General features: G+C 45.8%; 2 protein-coding genes across 4 annotated transcripts in view; one reads left to right on the forward strand and one right to left on the reverse strand.

Annotated features, from left to right (window-relative positions):
• Positions 1 to 2,730, reverse strand: part of Wdr25 (WD repeat domain 25) — a 128,287-nt gene extending 125,557 nt beyond the window's left edge. Inside the window, exons 1-2 of one of the 2 annotated variants that reach the window (XM_042692549.1) lie at positions 2,665 to 2,730; positions 201 to 419 (exon numbers count right to left, since the gene is read on the reverse strand). The gene's annotated coding sequence lies outside the window, so the exon portion shown is untranslated. The remainder of the gene's footprint in view (positions 1 to 200; positions 420 to 2,664) is intronic. The other variant, XM_042692550.1, reaches the window with a different exon arrangement.
• A 99-nt stretch (positions 2,731 to 2,829) lies between these two features.
• Positions 2,830 to 21,638, forward strand: part of Wars1 (tryptophanyl-tRNA synthetase 1) — a 35,933-nt gene continuing 17,124 nt past the window's right edge. The window contains exons 1-4 of one of the 2 annotated variants that reach the window (XM_042692552.1): positions 2,830 to 2,910; positions 10,650 to 10,804; positions 16,317 to 16,533; positions 18,781 to 18,889. In XM_042692552.1, coding sequence (XP_042548486.1) covers positions 10,694 to 10,804; positions 16,317 to 16,533; positions 18,781 to 18,889 — 437 coding nt within the window. In that variant the 5' untranslated portion in view covers positions 2,830 to 2,910; positions 10,650 to 10,693. Of the gene's footprint in view, positions 2,911 to 3,725; positions 3,950 to 10,649; positions 10,805 to 16,316; positions 16,534 to 18,780; positions 18,890 to 21,638 lie in introns of those variants that run through there. The other variant, XM_042692551.1, reaches the window with a different exon arrangement.

The raw sequence follows: 21,638 nt of genomic DNA on the forward strand, positions 1-21,638 counted from the left end.
GCCAGTCTGGGCTTCACCTCCAATTAACCACCAAAAAGCCAAAAGTAGAGCTGTGGCTCAAGTGGTAGATCGCCAGCCTTGAGCAAAAAAAAAAAGCTAAGCAACAGCACCCAGGCCCTGAGTTCAAGCCACAGTAGGAGCAGAAAAAAAAAAGTGGCAAGTCACCAAGTGGGAGAATGTAGCACCCTCCTCATCCTTACCTGCCTTGAATGCTAGTCTTTCCCTCTGTTCCCTGCTTGGAAGAGATATTCCATCTCTGCCAGAAGCCAGTGGGAGACATAGACCCACAACACAAGGCTGACAGAGGTCAGGTATTCAGGCACCGGACACTCAAGCACAGCTGGAGCAATTCTGATGGTGTGATCCAAATTTACCCACGTTGCCCCAAATGCACAGATTCACACTGCATTAAAGGTTCTCTTTAAACAAAACAAAACAAAAGGAAAGAAAAATTCTTTCTGCAATTCTGAACCATCATACATTGTTAGCAATTGTTAGCAGCTAGTTCTCAGTGTGCTATTAGAAGAAGGGGGGGAGGATTGGATGGATATGTTGGGCATGCTTCAGCCAGCAGAGGGCATAGCAGATCAATACTCTAAGCCTAGTCCATGGACCAAAGTAGGCCCAGGTTGACGTCAAACTCCCAATCTTACCTCTCAGCTCCCAAGTGCTAGTATTATAGAATACCAGTGTGCCTGGCTCAATGCTAAGTTTCAATGTCCTCTAGAATCAACCACTCAGCCCTTCCACAGCTTTCCCCAAAATGGCACTATTTGCCTAAGGAGCTCCTCATTCAAGTCAGGTCACATTCAATAAATATCTGCATTTCGTTGCTCTAACAATGCCACTACTGCTAGTAGCCTAATCCAGACATGTAATAATGACCACATGCAAACTCATCACAATAATATTTCAAAGACCAGCCAACCCCTCTCAAATGGACCTAATACAATACAGTGGCCTGATTATAGACAAGTAAAATTACGCTCTGTGGATGACTTGATCTCTAAATACTCAGCTGGGACTTGAAGCCAGTCTCAGCTCCTGGTCCAGGCATGCCCACCATAGCATGTGACTCCTTCCTGTCTAAGGGAACCACTGGGCTGCTGTGCTCAGCACGGGAATGGCTCCCACCCATGCAGTTGTCATAGTGATCGACTCATATGAGAGGCCTATAGTGGAAGACCAGACAGCAGTGTGGCCCAGTAGCCCAACCTTAGGACAGGACACCTGGTCACTCCATTGCACATTTCCTCACTCATCCAACAAGCATAGATGGTGCACTGACTCCTCACTGAGCCCCACCAGGAGGCACCAAGAACACTGACACAGTAAATGACACCTACACTGAAGGAAGGGCAGACCCCAGATATGCAAGCTGGAGGATTTCAGGAAGCAAAACAACAGTGATGAACCTGACCCCTGGCTGCAGTTCCTCAGAAGCTGAGAAGACAACACCTGGGTGATGTCCAGTGCTGACAATGTAACAGAACCAAGGAGAAGAGTCAAGATTCACTCAAGAAAACAGACAGACAGCAGGGTGCCTGCAGTCCTAGTACTCAGGAGGCTGAGTTCTGAGGCCCCAGGTTCAAAATTAGCCCTGGCAGGAAAGTCTATGAGAGTCTTATCTCCAATTAACCACCAAAAAAAAAAAGTGGATCTGTGGATCAAGTTGTACAGTGCAGCAGGTCTTAACCAAAAACACTCAGGGACAGCTCCCAGACCCAGAGTTCAATTCCTAAGACCAGAAAAACAAACAAACAAACAAACAACAACAACAAAAAAGCCAGGTGCCAGTGGCTAATGCCTATAACCCTAGCTATTCCAAGGCTGAGATCTCAGGGACAGAAACAGCACCAGACTGAGTTCAAGCTCCAGGTCCAGCAAAAATTAAAAATTAAAAAGAGAAAATACAGCTCACCCCTGTAATCTTAGCTGGTCAGGAGGATGAGACCTGAGGATGGCGGTTCAAAGCCAACCAGAGCAGGGAAAATATGTGAGACTCTTATCCCCAGTTAAGCACCCAAAAGAGCTCAGGGACTGCACCCAGGCACTGAGTTCAAGCCTCGGAACTGGCACAAACAAAAAGGGGGTGAATTTTTTTTTCATGAAAAGGGGGCGTGGCTCTCATGGAAAAGGGGGCGTGGCTCAACCAAGAAGGAGGAACAGATCCGGGAAAGGACCAGGCATGGGGGGGGGGGGGGGGGCCAAGCGCCTACACGAGGGCAGGAGATTCCGTGTTTTGTTCTCTGTTCGAGGATCCCCGAGTCCACTGTGGAATTCAACCTGCTGGGAGGGGATGAACTAGGACACTCCCATTTAGCCAATATTTTCTGACTACCTTATTCGGTGTCAGGCCCTTAAGTGGGCCTGGTGTGGGTAGGAATTAAGCAAAAATCACGAATCCTGCCCCCGAGGGACCACAGAACGAGTTTAAAAAAATCAACAAATAAGACACTAGCCAGAGATGGGTTTTGAAGGATGAGTAGAAGTTAACCGCGCGGCCAACCGTAAGCGGTACGGACGGCTGAGACGACCGCGCTTTCAGAAGAAACCGGGAAGGAAAACGGAGCGAACCGCTACGGAAGACCCACGCAGGGCAGCGTGGGGCGCTCCGGCCGCCGCCCGGTCCCCGCGCCCTCCCGCCCGGGGCCCGCCGCTCACCACACGCGCCGGAAGCGCCCGGTTCTCCCTGAGGCGTCCGGGCCTGCCCTCCGCCGCCCAGTCGCCTTCCGCCGCGACGCCGGGCTCACCAGCCAATCAGCGGCGGGATCCTCCTCGCCCCCGGCAGGAACAGCCAATGATAGTGCGCCGGGGCCGGAAGTGGTTCCGGCCGGACGGCGTTTCCACGGACGCTCAGCAGGCGTCCCGTGGGTGAGCCGGCCGCGGTGACAGGCCCGGTGGGGCCGGGTAAGTAAAGGGAGGGCGGCCCGGACGGGGAGGAGGGGAGAGGGGAGGGCGGCCGGGGCGGGGAGGAAAGGAAGGGGGAGGCAGGACGGCGCCACGGGCCCGGCCCTCCCGGGGCCGCCTGCGCTCGGAGACCGACGGCCCCTCTCAGAGCCGCCCGCCGTGCCCGGGCTGCGGCCCGGCGGGGGGCGCGGAGGCTGGCGCGACCCACCTCGCCCGCTCCTAGCAGCGTGGCTGAGGGTCCACGTCCCGCCCCGACGCCCCGACCCCTCGTGCCTCACCCCTGCCTCCCCCGACCGCACTTCGTGTTCCCTGGCGCCGGCTGGGGGCCGGGGACCCTGGGGCCCGGGGCCGGGGCGCTGCTGGTGGAAGGGTGGCGTCGTGTCTCCAGAGTCTCGTTGCACCCATTTCCCAGGTGCAGAAACAGAGGGGGGAGCAGAGAGGTGAGGGACTCTCCATCCATTCCAGTCAGTTTCGATCCCAGGCTGGGTTGAAACCCCAGGTCTTTCTAGCCTGGGGTTCCAGAGCTTTCCACTGCCCTGCGAGCCTCCCCAGAACACCAGCAGGCGCGGGGCATTTCCTCTGCCTGCGCCCCGTCCCGTGACCACACCTCAACAGTTTCCAGTGATGCTGCGGGGTGGGGAGCAGGACCAGGGCAGGCCAGTCATGTGGCTGCTGCGGGCCTGGGTGAGGGAGTGGCTGATGCAATGGCTTGTGGCTGTTTCCTTGAGGGTGTCACTGACCTCTCCATCTCCCCCCCCTCTCCCCCCCTCCTCCAACCTGCCCTTTTTTGGACAAGGCTCATTAAGAAGGTTGCTCCAAGGGCTGAGATGTTTCTGAGAATCTAGTGATTTCCCAGAAACAACTGTCTGTGCAAGTAGCTGAAGGGGTGGGGTGAGGTAGGCAAGGAAGAGGAGCATTTCTGGAAAAGGAAAGCGAAAGAACGCTGGGAGGAGTATTAAAGACCACCCCTGGCCATTCTCAGCTGCTCATCTGCCCCGTGTGTCTGGTGGCCACCTTCTCTGTGTCTCCAACAACCAGGGTATGTATTGACAACTCTACCAGGCTTTCAGCTGCTTTTTAGTTCTTTTCATGCTTAAAAAAAAAAAAATCAAAGTGCTGGAAATCTCAGGATAAGGGATTGCCTTTCTTAGTTTTTGAATGTGGTGCATTTTATTTATCTGGTGCTTTCTTGCTTCCATAAAAAATGGAGGGTGGGGGCTTGGTACCGAGTGTGCCTTTCACCACCTTCCTGTTTGATTTTTCTTTCACTAATTCAGTCCCTCTAGTCAAAATAAACACGTTGACATTCTTATTATGCCCCAAAGTAACTAATGCTTGGCTTTTTATAAGTTCTTTTTAACATGGTGTTCACGGGGCTACGGGTGTAGCTCAGTTTGTAAAGTGCTAGCTTACCATGTGCTAGACCCTGGTACAATCCCCAATACCACACACATGCACACATACACAATTTAATTATCAGAAGAAGGAAATAAACTTTTCATAAACAGAGTTTAATCCTTTTTTTTTTTTTTTTTTGTTGGTTGTGGGCCTTGAACTCTGGGCCTGGGCGCTGTCCCTCAGCTCTTCAGCTCAAGGCTAGCGCTCTACCACTTGAGCCACCAAGCCAAAGTTTGGAACAGATTGCTTGCTCAGAAGAGATCATTTTTCCCTGGAAACTTGTGCATCCCAAAGCTATTGTGTGAGACCACCACAATCCCACCTGCTGGTGAGATTCCAGGCATCCAGAAAAACTTTGCTGGGCCTCCAGAGCTGTTCCAGAACTCTTTTTGTTTTAGTTTCTTGCAGATTGTGTATGTGTGTGACTTTTTTTGCTCAAAGCTAATGCTTTACCACTTGAGCCACACTTCTCCATCCAGCTTTTTTGCTGGTTAATTGGAAATAAGTCTTTCAACTATGTCTGCCAGGGCTAGCTTGGAAATGGGATCCTCAGATCTCAGCCTTCTGAGTAGCTAGTGTTACAGCCTGAACCACCTGGCTTCAGAATTGACTGTTTTGATGCCAGCTTTCCCTAGATTTCAAACTCAGTGTATCTTATCTATGATGGTTTTGCTACAGCCAGCCCTTCTGTTCCTTCGAGTACTGGATCCACTTTCTGTAAATGCCTGTTTTACCCATGTAGAACAAAGACATCTTTCTAAATGAGCACAAGATTCAAGTGCCAGAAAAGGGGAATTGGAATGTAAGAAACCGTGTCACTTTCTTGTCAGAGGTCTGTTAAAGAGTAGCCAGCTTGGGGTTGGGAAGGTGGCTCAGTGGTAGAGTGCTTGCCTTGCATGCATGAGGCCCTGGGTTCGATTCCTTAGCGCCGCATAAGTAGAAAAAGCCGGAAGTGGCGCTGTGGATCAAATAGTAGAGTGCTAGCCTTGAGCTGAAGAGCTGAGGGACAGCGCCAGAGTTCAGGGCCCAGGACCGGCAAAAAAAAAAAAAAAAGAGTAGGCAGCTGGGCTGTTTATACTCCCAGTGCCTTGGTTTAGAGGAAATATAGATCATAGTTATAATTTCATCTCCTTTGAGATTGTATCAGTTATATAAAGTAGATAGACCTTCCTTAACAAAAACTCAACTCTCCATTTGGGGTTTATGTAGTAGACCCTTAAGACAATGGCCCATAACGTTTTGACATCTTAGACTCTTTTGAAAGAGTAAAGAAAATGTAGGTACTCTGCTTTAAAAACAGGGATAATCCAGCTCACATGCAAACTGGGATGTCATTTGAGAAGTCTGGACTTCAAGCTGGAAATCTCTGATGTTAAACTATTCAAGTTTTAACTTCTTTTTTTTTTTTTTTTTTTTGAAAATAGAGTAAAGGAGACAGAAGAAATAGAATAGAAATGAAGTCAATGACCAGAGCAGGTTTATTCAGGACAAGCCTGAAAGGAACCCTTTCTACTGTGGTAGAGAGAAGAATTCCTCTCTTGCAGCCTCAGGATGTATAAGGGAAAAAATGCAGGACAACACTGGGGCAGGAGCTGAATTTTGCAATTTGACTGTAGGGGCAGGAAACTCAGATTAAGAGACATTCAGTTGAGCAAGACATAATGGCCAAATGTCATTCTTTCTGGAGAAATGGTGTTAGACCAGTCCTGTTCATTTTTACCTTTCAGAATTAACTAGACACGAGCTACCAAGTAAAAGTAGATATCAACTTACTTGTGAGAAAGAAAGCTGTTCATGCACTAAATAGGTAGATGAAAGCATGAAGTGAGGGAGGTAGTAGTTCTGCTCCCACTCATGCAGTGAGTGCGCTCTGATCATCGGAGCAGGAAGATCTCACCTGTTGTTCCTTCCCTCTGATTTAGTTCCCCTTGTGCCTCTTTTGAAATGGGATTATAATATTTAAAGGTACATACACTTCCATGCAGCATAGAGCCTGAATGCACACTCAGGTCCTCTAGCTGATTCTTTCCCAAAGAAACAGCAGTTTGGTTGCAGTAAAGGAGACTGGCTGTCCTAGAATAACTCCATTTTTCTACTGACATTTCCTAGGAATTTTGTAAGATAATTTTGATGAATATATAATTTGGATCCTACTATGTACCAGGTACCACAAATACATGGAAGGATAAACCTGGTATGGCTTTCATGGCCTACTAAAGAAGACAGGAGTAACTAAAAGCAGTGTGAGCACCTTAAGGAAGGAAATAAATGAAGGAAATGCTTCGAGATCACAAAGGCTAGAGGGACCCACTTGTTCCCAGAGCTGCAGAATTCAGGAAAGGAAGTGTGAGCTGGACACCAATGGCTCATACCTGTAATTCTAGCTACTCTGGAAGCCAAGATCTGATGGTCAAAGTTCAAAACCCTGGGCAGGAATGTCCCTAAGATTCTTATCCCCCATTAACTACCAAAAAGCCAAAGTGGAGCTATGACTCAAGTGGTAGGGCATCAGCCTTGAGCAAAAAAGCTAAAAGAGCCCAAGCCCTGAGTTCAAATATCAGTACTGTAACAAAAAGGAGGGAGCGAGGAAAAGAGAGGAAAGAAGGAAGGGAGGGAGGGAAAGGGAAAGAAAAAAGTTGAGTTCTATCCAGACAAAAGGAGGGTAAAACTTTGTGCACTGAGGAGCAACTGGAATTCTGAAAGCCTGTGACCCAAGAGGGGCTTTAGCATTTGCTGTCTAGTACTGGTGCTCAAAAAGGTAGCCTGACTTCCCTGAACCATCAGCCTCCTGTCTGCTATGGAAAACACATAACAGTCACCCCTGACTCTGAAATGAAGAAACTTGGGATGGAGTATAGTATATGGGTGTGATGTTGGATCATTTGTGAGTAGAAGTAGTTTGAATTACTTTCTTTGTCATCTGATGAGAGCAGATCTCAGAGAGAAAGGAGTAATGACTAATTCATCAGCTTATTGCTAGGGCTCAGATGGGAACCTGTGTTGTTCCTCTTCTGTGGCACTAAGAGAAAGGTACTTCCTCTTTTTTTTTTTTCCCCATTCTGGGTCTTGAACTCCAGGCCTGGGTACTGTCACGCATTTTTATGCTAAAGGCTTGTGCTTTGAGCCACAGTGCCATTTCCAGCTTTTTGATAGTTAATTGAAGCTAAAAAGTCTCATGAACTTTCTGCTGAAGTTGGCTTTGAACTGCAATCCTCATATCTCAGCCTCCTGTGCCCAACTCTATGTCTTATGGGCCATTCTAGGCTGAGAACACCTTATTACACCAGTCAGTTATCTCTCTAGACCTCTTTTTCCCAGGGCTATAATTCTCTGCAATTAAGAAAAGAAACTAGCCTTTCCTATCCTAGTATCATACTGCGATTTAATGATTTATAGGAAGGTGGATGTCATTAACATTCACACACTTCTTAAATACTGAATAAGTGGATAAGTTACATCTCCTATTTGGGTGTTGGGCTCCAAGAATTAAGGAGTTTTTAGACACAGGTTAAAAGTCAGACTACTTGAATTGGTGGCCCATCTCCCCACTTGCTTGTGTTGAGCAAGCTTTCTAACCCTCTGTGCTTCAGCTATGAAGCAGAAAGAACAAATGTATTGCTCACACAGAATCTGGTAAGGCTCAAGGGAATTGGTGTATGCTTATGTTACCACTGAGTGGGAGTGGTCTGAATGATAAAGATCCCACCCAGATTGTTAGTAGCATTTTCAACCAAGAATTGCCTGAAGACACACACAAATGTAGTGTAAAAGCAAGGAGCTTAGTACCATTAAGAGAAGTAGTGGGCTTGGTGTCTCAAGAGCTAGGTCAAAGGAGAGAGACTGAGACAGATGCACCGACAGGCATTTCCGTCTCCACGGGCAGGGAGTGGGAGTTAAAAGACTCAAGCCTGGGGCTGGGAAGGTGGCTCAGTGGTAGAGCGCTTGCCTTGCATGCCTGAGGCCCTGGGTTCGATTCCTCAGCACCACATAAGCAAAAAGAAAAAAGCTGGAAGTGGCTCAAGTGGTAGAGCACTAGCCTTGAGCTGAAGAGCTGAGGGACAGCGCCCAGGCCCAGAGTTCAGGCCCCACGACCGGACCCAAAAAAAAAAAACCAACAACAAAAAAGACTCAAGCCGGCCGCTGTTACTTGCCACCTTTGTTCTTCCTGAGCCATTGCGTAGACTTGCCCAGTTCTTACCATTTCAAAGGAGAAGCAGTTTTAGATAGCTACTCCCACTTACTTCTCTCTGCCTTCTAGCTTAGCATCTAAATGGGAGGACACCTAACTGCACTGTTTCAGCTTTTGAGACTGGACCTTTTTATCTTTATTAAAAATAATATAAGGTATTGGTTGGCTTCAATTTTCATTATGTTTTCTCTTAATTTTTAAATATTAAAAACAGCCATAATAATATAAGCTGGGCATTGGTGGCTCACCCTTATAATCCTAGATACTTAGGAAGCTGAGATCTTTGGATCCCAATTCAAAGCCAGCCCAGGCAAGAAAGTCCATGAGACTCTTATCAACAGTAAACTACTCAGTAAAAGGCAAAAGTGGTGCTGTGGCTCAGGTGGTAGGGCACTAGTCTTAAGCACAAAGCTCAGGAATAGTACCCAGACTCTTAAATTCAAGCCAGGACCAGCACAAAAATAGATAAATTTAAATACAAACACACATGTATGCATGAGTGTATGTATGTATGGCTATATACCTCTAAGTGATTTGATTGCTTTAAATCTTTTTTTTTTCCCGTCAGTTGTGGGGCTTGAACTCTGGGCCTGGGCACTGCCCCTCAGCTCTTCAGCTCAAGGCAAGTGCTCTACCACTTGAGCCACAGCACCACTTCCAGTTTTTTGGTACTTTATTGGAGATAAGAGTCTTATAAACTTTCCTCCTGGGCTGGCTTTGAACTGTGATCCTCAACTCTCAGCCTTCTGAGTAGCTAGGATTACAGATGTGAGCCACCAGCCCCTGGCCTCCCTTTAAATCTTAAAAGGATATGTAGAAGGAAGAGAGTATCTCCCAGAATGTGACAAGAAGGAGTTTTAGTCTTCTTTCTGTAGTTAACCTGTCTCAGAACAATACCAGGGTTGAAGTGCTCAGAGTTTGGGGCTCATACACTAGCTGCCACTGCAGCCACCAGCCCCTTTACATTCAAAGTGTCATAACAAGTTAAGGTAAAGCTGGACATATGTGGTGCTCTAGAGCCCTAGAAACAAAATCTAGTGTAATGCCGAGAGTCGCCCTATATATACATCATACTTTAGAGTTGATGTAGTGCTCCCCTATCATTTTTTTTACTCATTTCATTCTTTAACATTTACTTGTAGGTGAAAAAGTTCCTGGTAATGTCAGTTTATAGACGAGAAAACTATGATACCAAAGAAAAGGAAGTGATGGACTAAAAAATAATGTGGCATGTGATGGCCCAGCCTCTGCCCACTGTTTCCCAACTTTTTAAAGCTAAGAGAAAAGAACTTCTGGTGGAAGGTCCCACTCACATTGCTCAAAGGTTAGCAGTTTAACAAGGCAGCATATGGAGTGGTCAGACCACAGTCCTTACTTGTTTGGAACCTGGAACAGATGAAGGTCCTGGCCTCTTCCACAGAGTTTGCTGTGTCTGAGAGCAGGGCAGCTGGCTAGTTGGAAGCAGTTTGCTCAGTGTAGCCTTTGCTACCTTGCTTAAGGCTTCAAAGGCCTGAGAATTTGATCCCAAGCCAGGTAAGATACAGAACATGTAGTAATTTGCCAAATGTTTTAGCTCCAGGGAACATAGGCTTATTAAAGCACTTCCATATATGTCTCCTGAGAAAATTTCAAGTCATTCCTTTCTTCTGGGAGGTAGGTAAGGGTCTTGGTGGCCACCAGTGGCTCATGCCTGTAATCCTAGCTACTCTGAAGGCTGAGATCTAAGGATGACCTGGACAGGAAAGTCTGGGAGACTCTTATCTCCAATTAATTACCAAAAAGCTATAAGTAGAGCTGTGGCTCAAGTGATAGAATACTAGTCTGGAGGGAAAAATGAGCTCAGGGATAGTACCAAGCCAGAAGTTCAAGCCCCAGAACCACCTCTTCCCCCCACCTCCAAAAAAGAGAGTTTTTGCTTATCTCAGGTCAGCACATCATAGCAACTCCTGTAGTTTTCATCATAGCATTTGTTCATCCTCTTTTTCATGACCACACATTTCTGTTTGTTTTTTTATCAATGTTATATTATCCATTTCCTTTATAATAAAAACAGCCTTTTTCTGAAAGAAAGGCTAATACAGGGGGAAAGATAGCTGCAATGATCTGCTAATTCCATATCTACCTCTACCCAATTTCTTTTTCTGTACCACAGTGTTTATCATCTTGAGTAATAGCGGTGACGCTAGGTCCTGGAAGATGGCAGATATGCCCAATGGTGAACCCTGCGCTTCTCCACTGGAGCTATTCAACAGCATTGCTGCTCAAGGGGAGCTCGTGAGGAACCTGAAAGCTGGAAAGGCATCAAAAGTAGGTGATTTTGTTGGGCTCCCCAACACATCTGAGTCTTTTCCCTCAACAACAGAGGTAGTTGGTTATAATTTTCCATTATATTATCATCATGCCTGTGGTCAAACAAGCCATGGTTCTTAAATCTATTTGTAATACATTTGTCACTTGGTATCTGCAGAGAATTGGTTCCAGGACCCCCAAGAATACAAAAATTCATGGAGGCCCAAATGCCTATTTAAAATAGCATATTAGCCAAGTATGGTAATGCCTACCTTTAATCCCAGCACTCAGGAAGCTGAGGAAAGAGGAGGATGAGTTCTAGGCCACCTCAGCTACATAGTGAGACTCTGAAAAAGAGAGTAAAACCTACAAAAAACAAAAAGTAGTATTTATACATAGCTTATACACACCTTCCATGCCCAGTGTGTTGACTGCCCCTGCCTCTCCCTGCCTGAAGCCTCTGGACAGGATTGGCACTCTGAGCCAGAGCAGGGCCAGCTGAAAAACTGCTTCTGAACACCTGAACCAGCATTCCTTTTCTTTGTGAGTGTGTGTGTGGTGTGTGTGTGTGTGCGCGTGCATGTGCATGCATGCTTGTGCACACATGCATTCACCTTGAACTCGGCCTGGGAACTGTTCTTGAGCTTTTTAGCTCAAGTCTGGCACTCTTCCACTTGAGCCACAGCACTTCAGGCCTTTTGGTGATTAATTGTATAAGTGAGAGTCTCAGAGACTTTCCTGCCTGGTCTGGCTTCAAACCAGAATCCTCAGATCTCTGCCTCCTGAGTAGCTAGGATTATAGGAGTGAACCACCAGCTCCAGGCTCTGTCTCTCTGGTAGATTCCATCCTATTCAGATAATGACTCCCAGAGGCACTGGTGCCTGAACTTTAGCACCATCCCCAGAGTCATGCAGGTGTTACCAGGTCAGTGGGCTGCGATGCTCAAAGAAGAGCTCTCTAAGAAGGGGGAAAGCCTCTGCGCGGCCCTTGAGTATGAAATTTATGATGTTGTCACAAAGAATTTGAGAACACATCAAGGTTATTTTTTAATGGTTTATTACTAGGAAAGATAAAAAGATAATACACCACCCTGACCTGAGTATGGGCACATCTGATAACAGGTACAAGGAGTGCTTTATGCTAAAACTGTAAGATGGGATTTGGCTCAAATTCACCTTAAAAAACATGCTCACTTACCTTTGTTTTGTCACCTGGTATTGTTTTATCAGTTTGGCATGGAGACTTCAAGGCTGACCTGCTCACTAAACTCCTTTCAAACAAGGGTAGATTTTCCCACACTCCCTTTAGGACTGGTATGCATCCTTGAGATAATTATTTTTTAACACGTTTTGTGCCAACAGGAGTCATTTCCCAAAGTGGGTTTTCTTGGGTGGAGGCTCCCCCTCAAGATATGTTTTTTTCTTTAAGATATCCTTGCTCAGTCTCAGAGCATGCCAGTTAGCTGGCTAATGGACAAGGTCAGAACAAAGCAGATTTTTTTTTTCTTTTTACTAGGTGTCCCATTTTATGAGGGAGTGTAAGACTTGGAGCAAAAAAAAAAAAAAAAAATAGTACTTGTGTGCTTTTCATCATCAAGCAATTCATTAGTACAGTATTCGTCTGAATTCCTGGCTGCTTTGTCCTCTTACCTCCTCTCCCCAACTTGTCCTGCTTCATTACGTTGTTTTTTCTGATGTGCTCAGTCAGTCAGCATTATCTGTCAGCTTCCCAGCCTCTGAGTATTGTTGCTGTAGCCCTGTTCTTGTCTCTGTTTTCTTTGTCCTTGTGGGTAGTGTACCTTTTTGAAGGCTCTCTCTGATGTTGTGGGTTTTGGGAGCATAGGCTGTGTGCATCTGTAATGGGGAGCAGACGCTGCAGTTCTTTCTGGTCCTTTGTTCTCACCTGCTCCCCCAACACACACATGAGTATGCACACATACTTCTCTTCCTTCTGATTTGTGTGTGTGTGCACGTGCGCATGCACATACACGTGTGTGCATGCGTGCGCGCACACACACATGCACACCAGTCCTGGGGCTTGAACTCAGGGGCTTGAACACTGTCCTTGATAAAGTCTTCTTTCCTGTCAGTGGACAGGTCTAGCCTTCTCACATCCACCACAGTTGTTTACCCTGACTATTTGAACTCCAAATAAACCATTACATTTTAAAAGATAAATAGTACTGGAAGTGATGTCAAGACAAATTGTTTACAGAATATTACGAGAAGAGTGATTATTTACAGGCAGTGGCTCAGTGGATCAGGGTAAGTTTTCAAACAAAAATCTAAAGTAGGGGCTGGGAAGGTGGCTCAGTGGTAGAGTGCTTGCCTTGCATGCATGAGGCCCTGGGTTCGATTCCTCAGTACCACATAAGCAAAAAAGAAAAAACGCCGGAAGTGGCGCTGTGGCTCAAGTGGTAGAGCGCTAGCCTTGAGCTGAAGAGCTGAGGGACAGCGCCCAGGCCCAGAGTTCAGGCCCCTGACTGGACCCAAAAAAAAAAATCTAAAGTAAAGTTCCCAAATGTTGGTCCATTTTGGGAAGCTACTTTTGTCCATTTAATATTAACTGAATAACATTTAGCAAATGTTTTTAGTTAGAAATTCTTCTTTTGGCAGTACTGTTCCATTGTTTGAGCCATGCCTCCAGCCTCTTTTTGCTCTAGCTTTTTCTGTTGAGATGGGGTTTCAACAACTTTTTTTTTTTTTAATCAGTCATGGGGCTTGAACTCTGGGTGTGGGCACTCTCCCTCAGCTCTTCACCTCAAGGCAAGCGCTCTACTACTTGAGCCACAGTGCCACTTCCGATTTTTTGGTGGTTAATTGGAGATCAGAGTCTCACAGACTTTCCTGCATGGCTGGCTTTGAACTGTGATCCTTAGATCCTCCTGAGTAGCTAGGATTACAGGTGTGAGCAGCTGGCTCACAGCTGGCACCCAGCTCACCAACCTTTTTGCTGGGGCTGGAAGGCTTGAATCTTCCCAGTCACAACCTCCTGAGTAGCTAAAATTACAGATGAGCCACTGGCACTCTGATTAGTTAGTACTTCTTTACAATGATAACTATATTCATGGTGTTAGTCAAGGAACAGTTGCTTTCTGGACTTACCAGATAGCTTGGAATCGGAGGGGGAGTGACAGTGGCACAGGTGTAAATAGTACATAGCAGAACTAAGCAGTACTGGCTTACGGGTGGAGACACCATCCCTATGCAGAGGCACAGCAGTCACCTGCAGCCCCTAGAAGCCAGCCTCACACCCTGTCAGCCTCAGCCCTGATTTAGTAGGAAAATAATCTTGTTCAGAACTCCAGCTTTTCCTGGTCCATGTTAGATTGAAAACCAAACAAGGCCAGTCTGTTTATCTATCCCAGTCCTCTTCCTGATTACAGCTGGTCCTTGAACAGGGGGACATTGGTTAAACATTGACCTTTACGGGGCCTCCTAGTTGCAAGCAGAATTAGACAGATAGAGTATGATCTGTCAACACAGCTAGTGATGGAAAGATATTGACTTCTAGGTACTTCAAAGCAAAGCTAGTTTCCCCATAGATAATTCAATAGATTACAAGTGTGATCTATTGTATCTTGCTTAACATTTATTTTATTGCAAACACTGAGTCTAGGCACTGCAGAAACAAGATGAATAAGAGTATACCTGTCTAACATATAAAAACATCATCTCAACATATATTGTATCCTTGGGGTTATTGATTGCAAGTCAAACTTTTTTTTTTGGCTGTAATGAGATTTGAACTCAGGGCCTCATGCTTGCTTGCTAGGTGGTGTTTTGCCACTTGAGCCATGACTCTATCCTTGCTTTTCAATGGTTATTTTGGAGATAGAATCTAGCAAAATTTTCTGCACAGGCTAGCCTCAAACTGCAGTCTCTCAGATCTCAGCATCCTTAGTGGTTAGGAGTACAGTTGTGAGCTACCAGCTCCTGGCTTAAATTCATTCTGATGGCCAGTCCCAGAAATTTTACTATTTGAAGCACAGATAACCCAGAAGCACAGATCTCTGTGGCCCAGTGCTGTGCTTGATGGAACACTTCTCTGAATGAGGTTGGTGTTGTTGAAGTCTCCCCTGGAAAGCTCAGGCTATGGTTCATTCTCTAAACTCCTAAGTAGGAAAATGTTTATACTTCCCTTGACAAGCAAATTGCACTGTGTATATTTGAGATCTAATCTAGCAAGTCCAATTTTCAGACTGCAGCTTCAGGGTATAGCCTGACTAATCAGTTTAATTAGGCCTGCTCTTTTAAGCACCAAGCTTCTGGGTTGGCTGAAGTGTGTGTCTTTAATAGATTTCAGGAGAACCAAAGCATATATTTTATATTTACTGTGTTTATTTTAAAACAATTAAAATGCAAATACTTGAGATAAGCCAGGTGCCAGTATGCCTGTAATCCTATTTATTCTGGAGGCTGAAATCTGAGGATCACAGTTCAAAGCCAGCCCAGACAGAAAAGTCTCTGAGACTCTATCTCCAAGTAACCACCAGAATCCCAGAAGGAGAGCTGTGGTCCATGTGGTAGGATGCCAATCTTGAGCAGAAAGGGCTGAGACAGCATTCAGGACCTGAGTTCAAGCCCCTGTGTGCGCACAAGCGCACCCACACACTCACACACCTATTGAGATAGCTTGGTGTGACTGTGTCTCACTGGGTCACTCTTGGGGCCTCCACCTTCCCCTTGTCTTCCTTTGGGTTTTGTTGTTACTTGGTTGTTTTTTTTTTTCTTAAGTTTCTATAGATATTAGCCCAACCTTTGTGAGATTAAAAAAGACAACAGCCAGATGCTGGTGTCTCACAACTATAATCCTAGCTACTCAGGACGCAGAGATCTGAGGATTGTGGTTCAAAGCCAGCCTGGGCAGGAAAATCCATGAGACTGTAATCTCCAATTAACCACCAGAAACTGGAAGTGGTGCTTGTGGTTCAAAGTGATAGAGTGCTAGCCCTGAGCAAAAAGAGTTTAGGGACTGCACCCAGGCCCTCAGTTCAAGCTCCACAACCAACCAAAAAAAAAAAAAAAGTTCCAGTGTAGAATTAACAAACTCCATTAAACTCCATTGTGCCTATTCCCTGGCATTGGTGATATTTGAGAAGCCATTGGCCCAAGAACCTTGTAGACAGTGATATTCTGCATTATTACTGCTGTCCTATGGTGGCAATAATCCATAGCACTAGAATAACAAGTAAAGGCCAAGCGCCCCAAAGCCCTGACTCCCTGTATGTCCAAGGGCCACCTCCCTTGTCTCAAATTCCCCAACAGAAGGGATAGTCAATGGTGCTCCCTCTCAGCGCTGCTGTGAGACCACACTGGTGGTCTCTGGAAAGAGTCTGACACCAGTCAGCATCCGCAGACATTACCTGTGTGAGTTTCTTCTTCCTTCCTTCCTCCCATCCTCTCTCTCTTCCTCTTTTTCTTCTTTCTCTCCTCCTTTCTCTTTCTTTTCATTTCTTTCTCTTCTTTTCTGGTATCAAGGCTACAAGCTCTCAGCTTTTTCACTCACTGTTGGCACTCTCGTCTTCAGGATGAAATTGATTCTGCAGTGAAGATGTTGCTGTCATTAAAAATGAGCTACAAAGCCGCCATGGGGGAAGATTACAAGGCTGACTGCCCTCCAGGCAACAACCCATCGGCTGAAAGTAACAGTGGTCCAGATGCCACAGAAGCTGGAGAAGATTTTGTGGACCCCTGGACAGTACGGACAAGTAGTGCAAAAGGCATCGACTATGACAAGCTCATTGGTATGATTTTCTTCTCCAGGGCCAACCTAGACATTTAGAAGTGATTCCATTGAGTTGATTCCATCAATGTTTATAAATTTATGTGTTTCCATGTAATTTTCTTTATATTTTTAATTTCTATTTTTCATTGGCCTATGTTTTTTGGTTTTTGGTTTTTTTTTTTTGATCGTGGGGCTTGAGCTCTTCAAGGCTAGTCCTCTACCACTTGAGCCACAGCACCACTTCTGGTTTTCTGAGTGGTTTATTGGAGATAAAAGTCCCACACACTTTCTTGCCTGAGCTGGCTTTGGACCATTTCAGCCTCCTGAGTAGTTAGGATTGTGGGCATGAGCCAACATGCCCAGCTGGCCTATGATTTTTTTTTTTGGGGGGGAGGGGGGGTCCAGTCGTGGGGTCTGAACTCTGGGCCTGGGCGCTGTCCCTCAGCTCTTCAGCTCAAGGCTAGTGCTCTACCACTTGAACCACAGTGCCACTTCCGGCTTTTTTCTTTTTGCTTATGGGGTACTGAGGAATTGAACCCAGGGCCTCATACATGCAAGGCAAGCACTCTACCACTGATCCACCTTCCCAGCCCCAGGCCTATGATTTTTATATATACTTATGGGACAATATCTTTTTCTTTTCCTTTTTTTTTTTTGTCTATCTTGGGGCTTGAACTCAGGGCTGCTTTTGCTCAAGGCCAGCACTGTACCACTTGAGCCACAGCACCACTTCTGACATTTTTTGTTTATGTGGTACTGAGGAATCAAACCCAGGGCTTCATGCATGCTAGGCAAGCACTCTACCACTAAGCCACATTCCCAGCTGGATATTTTTTAATTTGAGCTTAATTATAAATGAAATGAAGTGTTGATGCCAGGGAAAAATTGATCCCCAAGCCCTTCAGTGTTGTCCATTGTATTTCCAAAAGATTATCTTAAAAGTAACAATTTCAAAATAGTAATATGTAGTAGGTAGCTTACCAAGCACTTACACACACACACACACACACACACACACACACACACACACACAATTTTAAGTCATTCAGAACTTGGGAAGAAGAGTCTAGTGAAGTAGGTATCTTTGCCATCGTGCCCTTCCTTGTTGTTTCCCTGTTTGTTCTGTTGAGAGGATACTCTGGGATCATAGATAATTGTCAGACAAGAAACAACTACAATGTTTTTATCTAACTCATGACCAGTATAGCCCATCAATGAGGAACAGTTTGCTTGAGGACAGACATGAACTTAGACCAAGGACTAAGAAGTGTGGGAAGTCACAGTTATCAGTGATACAAACTGTACCCAAGTGAACAGCTGTGTGTACATGTTTGCATGACTGTGGTTGTTTCTCACTACACCAGAATCCAGTCTTTATTCCATAATTTGCTCCATTTTACTGACTGCAATTCCACTTGTTGTTGTTGTTGTTGTTGTTGTTCTTGTTAGTTGTGGGGCTTGAACTCAGGGCCTGAGTGCCGTCCTTGAGCTTTTTTACTCAAGACTAGCCCTCTACCACTTTGAGTCACAGTTCTACTTCTCATTTTTGAGTGGTTACTTAGAAATAAAAGTCTCAGCTGGACGCTGGTGGCTCATGCCTGTAATCCTAGCTACACAGGAGGCTGAAATCCAAGGATCGAGGTTCAAAGCCAGCCTAGGCAGGTAAGTCTGTGAGACTCTTATCTCTAATTAATCACCAGAAAACCTAAAGTGGCACTGTGGCTCAGGGGGTAGAGCGCTTGCCGTGAGCTAAAGAGCTGAGGGACAGCACCCAGGCCCAGAGTTCAAGCCCCACGAACAACAACAACAAAAAAAAAAACTGCAGTCCTCAGATCTCAGCCTCCTGAGTAGCTAGGATTACAGATGTGAGCCACCAGCACCTGGTGGTGCTGAGCTTGAACTCAGAGCCTAGGCACTCTCCCTTAACTTCTTTGCTCAAGGCTAGCTCTACCACTTGAGCCACAACTCCACTTCCAGCTTTTTGCTCACAGACTTTTGCCTGGGCTAGCTTTTGAATCATGATCCTCAGAACTCAGCTTCCTGAGTGGCTAGGATTACAGATGCCACCAGAGCCCAGCACCAGCTGTTGTTTCAGTACAAAGAACTATGTACTTTGTGTGAGGGAGTGGATGACCATCAGCTAAAAGCCTGAAGAGAGGGGTCACTAAGATTGTACATGGACCACTTGTTTTTCTCCTTCATTTCTGTAATATCTGCTCACTAAGCCTCTTGCTGCCTTGTTTCGCTTTCCCCCTCCCTCCCCCAGTTCAGTTTGGCAGCAGTAAAATTGACAAGGAGCTGATAAACCGAATTGAGAGAGCCACGGGCCAGAGACCACACCACTTCCTGCGCAGAGGCATCTTCTTCTCACACAGGTTGGGACCCTACCTCTACTTTGAGTTCACAAAGTACATCTCTTCACACTGTCTGGTGTCATGGACAAAGTGCATCCAGACTGCTAGCAGCCTGGGACCCCATTCTGTGCTGTCAGTAACTCCTGAAGGGACTGACCCTTCACTGTCAGACCGGTTTCTATTCATTGGTTAACTACCCACCTCACAGAGCGGAGTGAGATTCAATTGTGGCTGATTGTATGCTGTAAATTACAAACTCTCATGAAAACAAAAAGTTCCGTATTTCTCATGCAATAAATAGTCAGCTTCCCGAAATTAAGTACCTTCTTCCTACTATTGTACTGGCCTGCTCTTGAATGATATCGAAAGAGAAAGCAGCAGGGCCATAAAGAACCCCTGCCTTCGAACAGAAATTCCACACAGAAAGCATCAAGGCCTGGACATTTTCCAAAAGAGTTTTGGCCTCTCCCACTTCCTGATTGTAGGGTTGGGTCAGGCTCTAGCCTTTGTTTATGGAATTTATGATCTGAGGTCAGATTGTTCTGTTCTGCGTGTTTATCATGGTCACAGGAGAGCACCCAGGACAGAATCCAGCTTTCTACCTGCAGAAAACTCTCAGTCCTGCTCAGTCGACTTCCTGGGCAGATTATAATCAGTCTTTTCCTTAACCGAGATTTAATTCATATATTATCAAATTCACTTGTTTTAAGTATACAGTTCTGTGATTTTTGGTTAGTTCATAAGGCGTATAGTCCTAATTTTAGAACATCTGCATTACCCCAAAAAACTCCTACTTAAAGATGGGCGCTGGTGGCTCACACCTGTTAATCCTAGCTACTCAGGAGGCTGAGATCTGAGGATCACGGTTCAAAGCCAGCCAAGGGCAGGAAAGTTCGTGAGACTCTTATTTCCAATAAACTGAAAAAGACCAGAAGTGCTGCTGTGGCTTAAGTGATAGAGCACTCGCCTTGAGCAAAAGAAGCTCAGAGACAAAGCCCAGGCCCAGTTCAAGCCCCAGGACCAGGAAAATGGGAAAAAACAAAACCTCTATCCCATTAGCAGTCATTTCCCATTTCCTCCCCTCCCAGCACCAGAAACCACCAGTGTGCCTTCTGTCTCTGGATTTGTCTGTTCTGGGAATTTCATAAAAACGGTCTGATAGGCCATCTGCCTTCTGTTTCTTTCCTTTTACTTCGCATGTTTTCAGGATTCCTCCTTGGGCTGGAAAGGTAGCTCAGTGGTAGAGGGCTTGCCTTGCATGCTTGAAGCCCTGGGTTTGATTCCTCAGCACCACATAAGCAGAAAAAGCCGGAAGTGGCACTGTGGCTCAAATGGTAGAGTGCTAGCCTTGAGCTGAAGAGCTGAGGGAGAGCACCCAGGCCCAGAGTTCAGTCCCCACGACCAACAACAACAACAACAAAAAAGATTCCTCCTTGTAGTATGAATTGGTGCAGATGCCCCTCAGCAGATGATGAGGTTCTATCTTAATAAATTCATTTTGTTGTGTGAGGGTGAGAGGATTTGAGACTGGGTCTCACTGTATAGCCCAGGCAGGCCTTGAACTCACAATCCTCCTTCCTCAGCCTTCTGAGTCCTAGGATTATGGCCTGTGCCACCATAACCACTTCTTGCTCTTTTCACTGTGGAAGTTTTTTGCATATTAGTTATTAGTGATCTTTTATTACTCTTTGGTTGTTAAAAGATCCATTCAGATTTGTTTCTTCTTGGTCGGTTTCTCTGGGAATGTTTGTGTTTCACCATGGTTCTCTGGTTCTCTATTTGTTGTCCTGCAGTGTTCCTAGTATTCTCGAGCCATCTTTTTACTCCTATGGGTCAGTAGCTGTGTCCTTTTTGATTATTTGTGTTACCCACTTATTGTGGCTAACAAGATTTGCCTTTCATTGATCTTAAGCAAAGCTTTTCTCCTGGCATTCTGCAATTCTCTCTCCCCTTGCACCTTTGTTTCCTTCTATGTCATAGTCCTGAGGGCTCTCAGATCAGGAAAGTAGAGGACTAGAGGCATTTGTGCATTCTCAACTTGAAAATGCCCTGAACCTCATGGAATACCTGGGAAACTGAGGGTTAAGTGAAGAGCATCCATAGTCTTAGCAGCCCAGATACCAGCCCTCTGTCCCATGGCTTCAGCACTGGAGGAGGCCCTGGTAGAACGTTGTTACCAGGTGTTCTTGCTCAGGCCTCTAAAAATGGTTGCTGTTCCTCTTTCTTTTTTCCCCAAGGATTTTTTTTTCTTTTGTCATAGGTCTTGAACTCAAGGCCTAGGCACCGTCTCTGTGCTTTTTCACTCAAGGCTAGCACTGTACCACTTTGAGCCATAGTGCCACTTCTGGTTTTCTAGTGGTTAATTAGAGATAAAAGTCCCACAGACTTTCCTACCTAGGCTAGCTAGCTTCAAGTCACAATCCTCTGATCTCAGCCTCCTGAGTAGCTAGGATTATAGGCATGAGCCACCAGCACCCAGCTTCTGTTCCTCTTATTTGGAACACTTTGTCCAGAAACAAAGAACATGTACACAAAGAGTATTGGTTGACCTCATAGCTCGCTAAGCAGAAGCCCTCAGGAAGCTCATTTAATGTTCAAATTCATCTGAGTGTGGTAGCACACACGCTCGCACTCATGCACACACACATGCACTAGGGAGGCTGAAATAGAAAGATTGAGAGCTCACAGCCAGCATAGGCTATATAGCAAAACCCTGCCTCAAAACAAAACCAAGCAAGATGTATATTCCCAAGTATCACCTCAGATTTCA

This window comes from Dipodomys spectabilis, unplaced genomic scaffold (assembly GCF_019054845.1).
Source record: "Dipodomys spectabilis isolate Male_0828 unplaced genomic scaffold, ASM1905484v1 ptg000157l, whole genome shotgun sequence".
In the NCBI taxonomy this organism is placed as follows: Eukaryota; Metazoa; Chordata; class Mammalia; order Rodentia; family Heteromyidae; genus Dipodomys; species Dipodomys spectabilis.